Source organism: Melanotaenia boesemani, chromosome 10 (assembly GCF_017639745.1).
Source record: "Melanotaenia boesemani isolate fMelBoe1 chromosome 10, fMelBoe1.pri, whole genome shotgun sequence".
Classification (NCBI taxonomy): domain Eukaryota; kingdom Metazoa; phylum Chordata; class Actinopteri; order Atheriniformes; family Melanotaeniidae; genus Melanotaenia; species Melanotaenia boesemani.
Genome location: NC_055691.1, coordinates 12927760 through 12941487, shown reverse-complemented (window position 1 = coordinate 12941487; position 13728 = coordinate 12927760). Strand labels below are relative to the sequence as shown.

The 13728-nt window shown below is 42.3% G+C and overlaps 1 protein-coding gene across 1 annotated transcript in view; it reads right to left on the bottom strand.

Moving 5' to 3' along the window:
• The window catches only part of zfpm1 (zinc finger protein, FOG family member 1), a 93014-nt gene that overhangs the window by 39825 nt on the left and 39461 nt on the right, over positions 1-13728 (bottom strand). The window contains 2 exon segments of the mRNA XM_041996022.1: positions 3453-3602; positions 13499-13645. Coding sequence (XP_041851956.1) covers positions 3453-3602; positions 13499-13645 — 297 coding nt within the window.

Genomic DNA, 13728 nt, shown 5'->3' with positions numbered 1-13728 from the left:
GTGATTTACTCCTCTTCCTTGTCTCTACTGCATGTGTGTGTGTTTCTTACAACGTCCAGCCTGTCATGTCCACATCACACACATGTGGACACGTGATGAGCTGAAATGGTCTTGATTAGGAGACAATGAAGCACTCATGCTCTTATTAGTGCTGCTCAGACCGTCCACTTGTGGCTCAATAAAGGTTTTTCAAACATGGCGGCTCTTTAAACACTTCAGTTTTCTTTCATTTTGCTCCAACAGAAATTTAAGTTTCCTCAGCGATACAAAGATTATTTTAAAACTTGGTTTTATTTCCTTGACCAGCCAATCACATGGCAGCATGTAGACAAGGTGAAGATGACCTGCTGGAGTTCAAACTGACCATCAGAATGTGGAAGAAAGGGGATTTTAACCAGGGTTCAGCATGAGATCCTACAGCCCAGCAGATGTTAGCAGACACCAGGAAGCAGCAATCCTAACATGTAGCATAGCAACATGACGGGAGAAACTCAGCTAAAAGACTCCACCAAGCATCGGCATCCAAACCGCAGTTCAAACCCCAGCAGTTATATGGGAATGTAGAAACCCACGAGAACAGCTCTGTCCACTTTAAAGCTTTTGATCATTTCTCCATACAAACAAGGAATCATAGACTAGAATAGAATGCAGAGACTCTGCTGGTTCCAGAGATGTCTGTCTCATCACACTGGAACAGAAACTCTGGAGCTAGCAGCCAGAATCAGAAATCATGTCTCACTGTTGCTGTTTGTGGTGAAAAGTTGGATTCCAGCTCTAAAAACTATGCTAATGTGTTCTCCTATGACACTGCCTTTGTTTGACATGATCCATGAAGGTCCTGCTGGTTTCCATGGAGATGAAGGAGGTTTCATAGTGAAGGATTCACTCTTCCTATTATAGACTATCCCGAGCTTCACTTCTTTCTGGATCCTCATGGTGGTTCTAAGGTGAATGTGGGGGCTATCCCTGGATCCTCCTGACCCTGATCATTGATAGAGGTGTCCATCATCATCATCGGCCAATGGATTCCTGACATATCTACCTGTGTAACACCTCTATTAAACACCTGGAAACCTGCTCAGGTTCACTTTTAACCTTCTACTGTAGCACAGTTCCTCCTCAAATATTACTTTACTCATTCATAGGATTATCTACTCATTCCTAAGACTACTTTACTCATTTCCAGGATTACAGGATCAGCATGACATTTGAAGCCTTGTCTGTGGTAATACAGACAGCCTCTTTCCACCAGGTCCTCGTAGCTATTGTTTGTCTCAGACCAGCAGCTACGTTCTGCCCAGTGTGATCTGGAAAATGTGCGTCTGGAGACATTCAGTTTTCATGTTGAAATCTGCGTCAGTAAAATGTATTTATATACGGCTCTATGGTGCAGCTTGACCACAGGTCCATAGCGGTGGCGAAACATTGGACTGTAGCCACATCCTTCACACCACCCTCATCATACAGGGCAGGGAGAGATACTCCACCAACATGGAGATGGCAGTGATACCGTTTGTCCAACGTGTTGATGAGTTTCTTAAATCCTGGATTGTGTACTGTGTTAATTGAGAAAAGTTCTGTTTGTTTATAACGTTTGTTGTCTCTCTGTGTCTCTGGGAGCTGGTGGATTATTTAGTTGCGACTCACAAAAATTTAACATTTTTCTATTTTCTTGTGTCGCGTCACAAGCCCCCATATGCACGTCTACGTGAACAAGTGCAACATTTCACATGCATGAATGTCGCCTGTCGATTGGCTGGAGGAGGATAGCGATTTTCACCTCATCACGCAAGTTCCATAGAAAATGATGGAGAAGGAGCGACGTCGCCTCCCGTGTGTACAGCCCTTGACTGTGGGAGGAGTCTGCAGCAGAGCGCTGCAACGCCAGTGGAGCTCAATTTGCAACTGAAAACAGCACAAGAGGAAACTGCGAAGGACAAAAATAATCGGATCATTTAATTTTTATGATTGTTGAAAATCCAGATCATAATTGTGATTAAAATTCAATTAATCACCCAACCCTAACTTAACTCATTCCCAGGATTACTTTACTCATTCCTAGGATTACTTTTCTCATTCATAGGATTACTTAACTCATTCCTAGGATTACTTTTCTCATTCCTAGGATTACTTAACTCATTCCTAGGATTACTTTTCTCATTCCTAGGATTACTTAACTCATTCCTAGGATTACTTAACTCATTCCTTGGATTACATAATTCATTCCTAGGATTACTTTTCTCATTCCTAGGATTACTTAACTCATTCCTAGGATTACTTTTCTCATTCCTAGGATTACTTAACTCAGTCCTAGGATTACTTTTCTCATTCCTAGGATTACTTTACTCATTCTTAGGATTACTTTACTTATTTCTATGATTACTTTACTCATTCCTATGATTACTTTACTCATTCCCAGGATTACTTTACTCATTCCTAAGATTACTTTACTCATTCCTATGACTTTACTCATTCCTAGAATTACTTTTCTCATTCCTAGGATTACTTTTCTCATTCCTAGGATTACTTTTCTCATTCCTAGGATTACTTTACTCATTCTTAGGATTACTTAACTTATTCCTAGGACTACTTTTCTCATTCCTAGGATTACTTTACTCATTCTTAGGATTACTTAACTCATTCCTAGGACTACTTTACTCATTCTTAGGATTACTTTACTTATTTCTATGATTACTTTACTCATTCCTATGATTACTTTACTCATTCCCAGGATTACTTTACTCATTCCTATGACTTTACTCATTCCTAGAATTACTTTTCTCATTCCTAGGATTACTTTTCTCATTCCTAGGATTACTTTTCTCATTCCTAGGATTACTTTACTCATTCTTAGGATTACTTAACTCATTCCTAGAATTACTTTTCTCATTCCTAGGATTACTTTTCTCATTCCTAGGATTACTTTTCTCATTCCTAGGATTACTTTACTCATTCTTAGGATTACTTAACTCATTCCTAGGATTACTTTTCTCATTCCTAGGATTACTTTACTCATTCTTAGGATTACTTAACTCATTCCTAGGACTACTTTACTCATTCCTAGGATTACTTTACTTATTTCTATGATTACTTTACTTATTCCTATGATTACTTTACTCATTCCCAGGATTACTTTACTTATTCCTAAGATTACGTTACTTATTTCTATGATTACTTTACTCATTCCTAGGATTACGTTACTTATTTCTATGATTACTTTACTCATTCCTAGGATTACTTTAACTAATAATTTAGATGACTCTAAAATGTAAGGATTTCTATTAACAGTAATGAGACTGAAATAACTTCTAGTGTTTAATTGAACTTCTACAACCTCAAATCGTCCCAGTTGACTCAAAGTTTTTAAAGCTTAATTGTTTTAATAAAGCCACCTTGTTTGGTTGTAGTAACTCCAGCTCTACATCAACTGTCACCTGTGTGAAGGTACTGACCTGGACCTCTCCACGGTAACCCTTCCTCTTCATCCTTATCCTCTTCCTCCTCGCCACCACTGTTTATCAGAGGTTTCTCTTCACCTTCACCTTCACCTTCACCTTCATCATCATCGTCTGGTCCTTCTCCAGAATCCTGTGTCCTGGGTTCTGGAAACAACACAAGAAACCAAAACACAGATGAATCTCTGCAGCACAACACATTTTCATTCACATCTTCACCTCCACTTCAGTCATCCTCCCTTCCTTTCTTTCTCTCACTGAGTGAAGTCCGGTTGTATTTTGCCTCCTATCTTTTCATCTCCTTCCCATCCCATCAGCCTTTCACCTTCAGCAGAGACTGAGGTTGCCTGTGTTCCTCTAATCAGAGCTGATATTCTTGCCATTGATCAAGCTGATTACACAGCCTCCTGCTCGCTGATCAAACATCTCTGACTGCTCACGCACCTGGCTGAACCTGCTTTAATCTCAGTATCAGCATGTGTTTGATGTGTTTATCCAGTGAGCAGAATATATGTGAACTCTGAACTTTGCCTCTGCAGCTGGTATCAGTGAGTTCATCGCAGCACTGGGCTCCTCCCTATTAGCTTGACTCATGATTAGTTAGATTAGATTAATATTTACGTCACTGCAGCCCACGCTATCTGACCTGAGATCTGTCTTACACCATCATCAGGCCAAGGGTCAGCTGACTGCATGGAACTGGATCACACACACAAGTCAGAAGGAAATATTTCAGTTCATAGATGATGACTGTAATTAAAAAGGACTAAAACACACTGCAGATAAAACACTGCAGATAAAGCTTTTTTCCCCTTCACCGAATCAGGATGCGGATGTGGATGATTCTGAACTGACTTGCAAAATGATAACAGATCAGATTATCTGGACTTTGGTTGTAACTGAAGGACCTGACAGTCTTTGGTGGATGTAACAGAAACAAAATGGTTGAAAGACAAATCCAATTAGCTCCTGACAACAAGCTAACATGTGGAAACTAACTTTGCCTGCCAATACCTCTCAGGTACTGGAGAAGGCATTTGACAGTGTCCCCTAGGGACTCTTGTGGGGGGTGGGTTCCGGGATTATGGATACTAGACTCCCTTGTATGAGCTGTCCAGTCCCTGTACAACTGGTGCCAGAGCTTGGTCCACATTGCCAGCAGTAAGTTGAACTTGTTTCCACTTAAGGTTCTACTCCTCTAGGGCTGCCTTTTGTCACTGATTCTGTTCATAAGTGACTCTGCTTTGGTGGCCTCAGCATTGGGTCTCTGCTCTTTGCAGATGATGTGGTTCTGTTGGCTTCATCGGGCCATGATCTCCAGCTCTCACTGGAGCGATTCACCTGAGTGTGAAGCGGCTGGGAAGAGAATCAGCAGCTCCAAATTTAAGACTATGGTCTCAGCTGGTAAAGGGTGTAATGTCCTCCTTGGGTTGGGAATGAGATCCTGCACCAAGTTGAGGAGTTTCAATATCTCGGGGTCTTGTTTAGGAGTGAAGGATGGAGCGGGAGCTCTACAGGTGGATCAGTGCACCCAATGCACTGACGCAGCTTCAGCTCAGCTGAAAGGAGAAGCTGTGGAATTACCGGTAGATCTACGTTCCTACCCTCACCTATGGTCACCAGCTGTGGGTAGTGACTGAAAGAACCAGGGGTCTCATTTATAAAATATTGCATAGGATCTATACTAAAGGTGTACATATGCCCAAAAGCTGAAAATATCAAAAAAGAAAAAAATCAGACTTATAAAACCGTGCGCACAAAACATGCAGACAATTCCTCCTTTTCAAATCACAGACTACTTGGAAATATGCACACCTGAATTGGCCTGATATCCTGCCCTGAACACGCCCAAACCAACTATAAATGCTCCATGCAAAGCAGGACATGGATAGTGTTGCATTTGAAGAAGCTGCTGACCATAGAGGAAACTGTGGCAACAAATGGAAAAAAAAAAAGGAAAAGAAACTTTTCACACACAAACTGAAGTGGAGGGTTGGAAAAGAAAGGTTGTTTGGTGACCACAGCAGAAAAGTCCCAAATAAAAGCTGCAATGCAGCGTGTTGATGTGATGCAGAAATAAACTAGAAACACTCAGAGATCCAGACCTCCACCAAGATGTCATTTTATCAATATCAATATTTATTTATTTTCTTCACAGCGAAGCCAAAACAAAAAAAAAGCTCCTCCCACCATCTGAGTGTGTCTGCAACCGGAGGAGGAAGACCAGACCCGAGCATGGGGGATGAGTGGAGGAACAGGGGTGGAGGAAAAGGGGTGGAGAGTGGAAGAGCAGGGGTGGAGGAAAATGGGGGGAGTGGAGGAGCAGGGGTGGAGAGTAGAGAAGCAGAGGTGGAGGGTGGAGGGAAATGTGGGGGAGTGGAGGAGCAGGGGTGGAGGTTGGAAGAACAGGGGTGGGGAGTGGAGGAAAAGGGGTGGAGACTGGAGGTAAAGGGGTGGAGAGTGGAGGAGCAGGGGTGGAAGGACACATGTTCCTTCACATGAACTTGGTGGTGAAAGGGGGTTGGCTGGTGTTTATGGGTCTGTGGTTTGAAGATGGCTGATCTGTGTTGATGATGAAACATCAGAAAAGAGAAACACAATTAAAGGAAATTACATAAAAGTCATACTAAAATTTTCCCGCCATGGCAAAGGAATAATAAATACTTATTTCTTGTACTTTTACTTTACTAAATAGCTTCTTTTTTTAGTGTCTATGGTTGGATTCCACACAGAAACCCTTCTGGAAAATATTTTTCATTTTAAAACTAAAAGGGGCCCTCACGAACTGCACATCAAATCCACTTCAGATGGAAATAAAATGGTTTGCAGGCATGAACTAGACCAGGATCCCACTTTGTTGTCTTGGGTCTCCATAGAGGCCAGTAGGGGAGGGGCTAAAAGGATGTGATTGTCTTTATTTTTATAAAACTTTAATGGGTTTCCTTTAGAAAAAAGAGAAATTACACACAAAACATTTTCACTGTAATTCAAAGAAAGGGGTGAAGTATTGTGGTTATAATGGAAGTCTGCTATAAATCTGGTCAACAGTTCCAGCGTGAAGAAAACATCTCCGCAGCCGATATGGATCAAACTCAAGGTTTAATAAATGCATTAAAAACGAATATTCTTCCCACATTTCACAGCAAGGGTGCAATCAGCCAAAATGATCTCAATAACTAAACCAGACAAGCGTCCTTTTCAGGATTAAAGGACTAATAAATATCTATTAGAATATGTTAGTCAAGTTTCACCGATTTGCTCTTAGTGCATCATTTCACCATAAAAAATAAAGACCTTTCTTCCCATGTTTGCACTTTTTCATATAAAAAGTATTATTTGAGGAAAAAAAAAAATCAACAGATTCCAGACCTACACCTCCCCCTCTTCCTCCTCCAGTCCTTCCCTTCCCAAATTCCCGCCCCATCCTCGGCTCCCACCCCGCTAAAACCTCAGCTGTGTGCATAAAGGCCATGTTTGCCCTCACATTCCCATTCCGATAACCAGTGATACCGTCGGATCGATGGCGGCCATAAACGCAGCGCGCCATGTGACGCCCTCACACGCCGCCATTATTTTTGCAACACAAACATCTTGCAACGGCTACATCTTCATTCACAGATAAATCCCAACACGCATCTAGTTTCATGTCACGTGCACACACAAACACACACACATCATACTTTACCCCCCCTCCCGACCAGCGCCATTATTTTCAGCTATAAATCACATTGAATGGCACATTGATTTTATCCTGCAGGGCTGCAGCGGGAGGGGAGCTGCAGACACAGTTATTGCATTTAATATTATCAATATTATCTCCCATATCATCTCAGACAGGGAGGCAGGTATCAGGAGGCGTCGACAGACACTTTTCTGCAAAACCCCCACCTCCTCCTCTTCATCTTCCTCCCCCCTCAATGAGACAGTCTCCATCAATCTGATAAGCTGAACTTCCCTCGTCACACCTGCAGGGCAAAGTCACCCGACAATTTCTCACCTTCTAACTTCTGCAACTCTGAGTGAGTTTTAACAACTCTCCAGCCGAGCCCTGGTCAGGCCACAAGTCCACGTCCCAGTCTAAACCAGTTCCGATCAGCCAGGTTTACAACTTCTGTTAGCATCACATACATTAAAATACAAGGTTGGAATAAAAAATATAAACATAAACATTGTTTTACTACCTCAGTCTCAACGTAAGGGCTGCTGTCGGCCTATCCCAGGATAGATAGTATAAAAGGAGATTTGACAACTAATCAGGTTACCTGGCAACAGGTCAGTGACATGACTGGGTATAAAAGGAGCATTTTAGAGAGGCAGAGCTCTCGGATGGAGAGACGGACAGAGGTTCACCAATCTGAGACAAACTGGCTCTAAAACTGTGGAACAATTTCAGAAACATGTTCCTCAGATTTAGAAGATTCACCATCTACAGTGTAAAATATCATCAGAAGATTCAGAGAATCAGGAGGAATCTCTGTGTGCATGGGACAAGGCTGGATGCTGGTGATCTTCTGCATTAAAAACAGACATGATTCTCTACTGGAAACCACTGCATGGACTCAGGAAGACTTCCAGAAACCACTGTCTGTGAACACAGACAGTGGTTTCTGAAGAACCCAGTTGTGAACAAGATCCAGAACCAGTGCTGTCTTCTCTGGACCAAAGCTCATTTAAAATGGTCAGAGGCAAAGTGGAAACCTGGATGAAAATGTGAACTATTTTCTGGAAAGATGGACGACGTGTCCTGCAGACTAAAGAAGAGAGGGAGCATCCAGCTTGTTATCAGTGGACAGGCGAAAAGCTGCATCCCTGATGGTATGGCGCTGCATTAGTGCCTATGGCGTGAGCAGCTTCCACATCTGTGAAGCTCCATCAATGCTGAAAAGTACATGGAGGTTTCAGAGCAACATCAGCTCCCATCCAGACAACGTCTCTTTCAGGGAAGGCCTTGCAGATTTCAGCAAGACAATGCTGAACCACATCCTGCATCCATCATGCATGGCTTCACAGGAGAAGAGTCTGGCTGCTGAACTGACCTGCCTGCAGTCCAGACCTTTCACCAGTACACAACGTCTGGAGCATCATGGAAGCAGAAATCCAGCAACCAAGGTCCAGAACCATAGAGCAGCTAGAATCCTGTATCAGACCAGAATGGGACAACATTCCCCTCCTAAAACTCCAGCAACAGGTCTCCTCACTTCCCAGAGGTTTCCAGACTGTTGTTAGAAGAACAGGGGATGCTACACCATCACCCTGGATCTACTTTTTACACTGTGCTGAACATCACCCTGGATCTACTTTTTACACTGTGCTGAACATCACCCTGGATCTACTTTTTACAGATGTGTTGCTGCCATCAGACTCACTATCTGCTCATATTTTCCACCACATGGTGAAATGTCTGTTTCACTATCTGACATGATGTTGATCGTCTACTGGGGATAGAAGATGCTAATGAGGTTCTGCTTTTATTTATTTTATTTACTCTGACTCATTAGGAAGTGGGTTTGAAATAAGTCATCTGAGAACAGAAAAAAAATTCACCAAAAAGCTGTCAAATCACCACATGCTTTTTAAAGCTTTTACCAGTTTATCTCTGACTCCGTCACCCTTTTGTTCTTCCTCTTCATTTTAGTGAAACCACCAACAATCACGTAAAAACGGACATGCAGCAGCAAATCCTGGGCATGAAGAAGCTAATCCTGTACTACGTACGTGAAGTCGACAACGGTTCATGGTGATGAAACCCCAGATTACCGCCTCCGCCGTTTGTCCCTTTATGCATCACACACACTTCCCCTTTCACCGCCATCAGATTCTGATAAAAAGAAAAAAGTGTTTACAGAAACTCTTGTGATTGGGTCAAACCAGGGCGCAATAATTAAGAGGTCAGAGGAAGGCGACGTGCCGACTTATCGGCCCAGAAGGTGATTTTATCTGATTTCCTGTGATGTAGAAGAATGATTGAAGAGAAGAGGAACTTTGCTAGTTTTCTGCAGGTTGATGCAACTGTGGAGTGATTCTGAGAAACGGGAGATGATGGGGGAGAGAGGAAAGTGGTGAACAGATGCTGCTGTTTGTATGGACATTAATAAAGCTGCTGTCAGCTTGAGGAGGGGAGTTAACGCACAGCATCGGCCTCTTACTGGGAAAATGGCTTTTTCTTGCTAAAGTTATCAGACGGTTATCACAGATGTGTGTGTGTGTGTGTGTGTGTTTTCCAGATGGCGGATAAGAGGCCCTGCCTTTATTAGCCAGCCCTGGCCAGATAAAGACCTGGTATTGATCCCAGGTTGAAAGAGCAGCTTCGTCAAACATGTCTGATTTACAGAGGACTGATAATGGCAGCGCCGGGCAACCGAGGAACCCTGGAGAGGAGGAAAAGGAGTAAATCAACATGATGCTGAAGGTGTGTGTGTGAGGAGGGTTTAAACACATGCGAGAAAGGAGAAAAAGGGACGTCAAGTCAGTTTGCTATCGACAAACTTGCTCACATGTGCAGCATGCCTGACTTCTCTCATCTTCTTCTTCTATAATCTAATACACACACATAACCCGCCGCTCACCTCAACACACACACACACACCTCTGGCTAATCTCTAATCTCGTCTCGATTAGCACCTGACAGAATTTCCATGGGTTTATCAAAGCGAGCCAACCAGCAGACGCTTATCACCCTCAGCCCCAAAATTTCACAAGAGCAGGAATTTGTGAGATTAAAAAACACAGCCGTTGAAATCTTGAATAAGTCAAAAGAATATGAGTGAAAAGTCTGCTATCAGGCGGTGGAGGCGTGGGGAGGAGAGGGGAGGAGAGGTGCATGGAGGGGCGGGCTCGTCCAACACCTCACAGATGCTTTGCTTAGTTGCTTTTCCACGTTTTTACACCTGCTAGACATTAAAAATAAACAGGGACACCAGTCTACAGACACCTCTGCCCCGTCTCTGCAACTCTGCTCAACTTGAAAAAATAACTAGTAGGCAACGGTTAATTTTAACTAGTTCTGACTACTAATAACCAACATAACCAACTAGTTCTGACAACTAAAAACCAACACAAAAGAGGGTTATATGAACAACTAAGTTTTTGTATTTATTGAGATCAGAACGTCCGTTGAGTTGTTCCCAGGTGGTGAAATAGCTCCATGTGAATCAGGGCTCCAGACTAACTTTGTTTAAGAGGAGCACAGCGGCCCCTAACTTAAATTTTTAGGAGCACAGGCAGAAAATTTTGGGGCGCACACTGAAATCGCCTTGCAAAGCAAACATTCACATTTCCTCTCATTTTCACTGTATTAGTCATAAATACTTGAACAATATATTCAGAAATGACAATGTTTACAATTCACATTTTATTGTGCAGCAGCTGACATAACATTAAAAAAACATCTTACAGGTCGCCCTAATACAAAACAAGCAGACATAGAATTTGTCAAATCAAATCAGATTTGATTTTCACTTTGTAGTCAAAGCGGAACGACAACTTTGTCACCATCATCCCCCATAGGGCATGGTGTGACTTCTTCGTGTAGTTCCTGTCAATAGACAGCTTCAGGGACTGATACTCCTCTCCAGCCACTGTTCCCAACTCCTTAGTAAGAAAAGTAGCTGTTGGCTGTCCTAAAAGTCGCTAATTAGCATAATCAGCCCAGTACATATAGTTGTAATGGATGCTGCCATAGAGAGGGATGCAGTGGGAAAGGCAAAATTTGATAACCTAAAAATGTTTAGAACAGCAAAATAAATAAAATAAATAATAATTCTGTCAATATTTTCTTTATTTTTTAGTTCAGTTTTTTAAGTGTATTTTGTTTTTTAATTAGGAGTCTGTAATATCACAACACTTTTAACTTTTTAAATATTTTTGTCCACACTCTTCATTAATAGACATTACTCTGATGGTAAGCCAGCGCAGGATCCTCCAGCAGCAGCTTTGTACGTTTCATTTTCAGCCTGGTCATGAATCAGAGGTGAACGTCTGCTCTTCATGCAGCTGCTGCTGCAAGAAGCCTCGTTTGAGAGGGGTCTGCACAGCACTCGCTCTTCATTGAGAAGAGTAAACTACGTTCATTCACGTCAGTCTCCAAAAGTCTCCAATAATACCAGTAAAAAGTTGCTAGTTTGTCGCTAGTCGCTTAAAAAAACATGCAACACAGAAATAATAAATTCCCCCAAGACCCGCCTCTTTTCACACATAAGCCAATCACAGTGCTCGTTCGTCCCTGCTCACACGCACATTGGCTGTCGTCTTCTTCGTTGGTGTTCGTCTCCTTTTCTCGTATTGAAGTTAGTTTGAGTCGGCAAACCAGCAGCTAATTTGCGTATTACTGTGAACTACTGGGCTGAAGAGGGGAGCAGAAGTTTGTTAGCAACAAAATAAATGTATTGGTCTCACATTTTAGTCGCAAAATGCAACTATTTGGTCGCAGTCTGGAGCCCTTCAAATTCTCATTGGAAGTGGTAGATGTGTGGTTCGGCTTCCCCATGACGATTCCGACCCACATTCATTCATCAACACATAAAAATTAATCTGTTTTAGTTGAACAGGATGTAAACCTCCGCTGCAGCATTACAGTGGGAATATGACAGATCTGACAATGACTGAATAGTCTCAATTAAACATCATGTGACACTAGACTTAGCTCTAAAGCCGCTTTGCATTTCCAAACCTCATCTCGGACCAATTTTCCACAAATGACCAAAAAGCGATGACAAAAAAAAAAAAAAAAAAAAAACTAAATAAAATTTAAAAATCAGCACAGAAAACAGTTAAACTTTTTAAGGTCCTGATGAAGACATTTCATTCAGTGGAGTTGTTCTATAATATTCTTAAAGTCCAGTCTCACATACTGTGCACACTGCACATTTAAATAAAACTATTTATTTATTTAATAACGTTTCTTTCCAGTTATGACAGATATTTTCTGCATCAGTGGCTCATTTTCTTTTTTTTGTTAAAATTCCAGCATCTTTCTGTCGTGTGTTGGATGTTTGGTTTCTAGATGCTGCTTTAGTGTTTTACAGCTTCAGAGCTTCGGTGCTGGATAGCGTTAGCTAGCGTTGGCTAGCGTTAACTGAAGCTGGATTACAGCAGGGCTGATATCGACTGGCAACAATGGTGTCCAGCATGGTGCAGTGTGTTCATGAGCTTGTGGAAGCAAATGAATAAATAACTTTATCAGCCACTCATCAATTTGATCAATTTGGTATTATTTTAAAAAAATGGTGGTTACCACACAAATTCAGCGAGAAGATCCAGAAATCCAGAAACGCATAATCCCAAACTGACCAATCACAAGGGAGTACTTCCTTGTAACCATCTGCGTGGCACGGGGGTGCACATCAGATCTGGAATAGGTGCGCGTCAAGCCTTTATGTACCTACGTGGCACCTGCAGCGGTAGCACCATAGCAAACCTTATGCAGACACTACGCGAGTATGAATCCAGCATTACACTCCAAACAGACCTCTCAGCCCTGCCCCGTTAGCTCCATTTAATAAACCAAACTTAATTAATTGGATTGTTATTTAGCCTTTTATAGGGAATGGAACCATTTTTGCCTTGATTTTTTCATTTTAAATACTTCTTCTGCTTTTTGACACACTGACACATTACTGCCACCAACTGGTGGTAAGCTGCACTGCAACTGTGCATCTCAAAGTTACACAGGTCAGCCCTTTAGGTGAAACTGGAGGTCTAAGAATGGGCTACAGCCACATGGTTGAGCATTGCTCCAATAAACCACTTTCAAGATGTGGTGGAACAGGATATTCTCATCATGGATGCAGCCAACAAATCTGCAGCAACTGTGTGAGTCTGTCATGACAATATGGAGCAAACCTCTGAGGAAGGTTTCCACCACTTGTTTCCATCTATCACACCAGATTAAAAAGGTCCGACACGGTACTAGAAGGCGGTCTTGATGAAGAGTACGACCCGGTTCTGAATAACTCTGTGGTGATTTGTTTTTTTTTTTTAACATCTTTGACCAGCTGAAAACATGTAAATGAGCAGTTGTGTAGCACAATTGCCGCCCTCCTCACCTTCGTTGCTCAGCGGCGTGTACGGCGGCGGGCTGGAACTGTCGCATTCTGCAGAATCATCCAGGTCAGAGGCTCCGCCCTCCTCTCCCGACAGGCTCAGGGTGTCGGCTGTGTTTTCCTCACCACCATCCAGATCTCCGAGGGAACCTGCCAGAAGATGAACGTATAGTTTATTTAAAGCAGAAACGCAAACGATGCACATGGTAAATCAGAGGAGGTGAAAACACGTT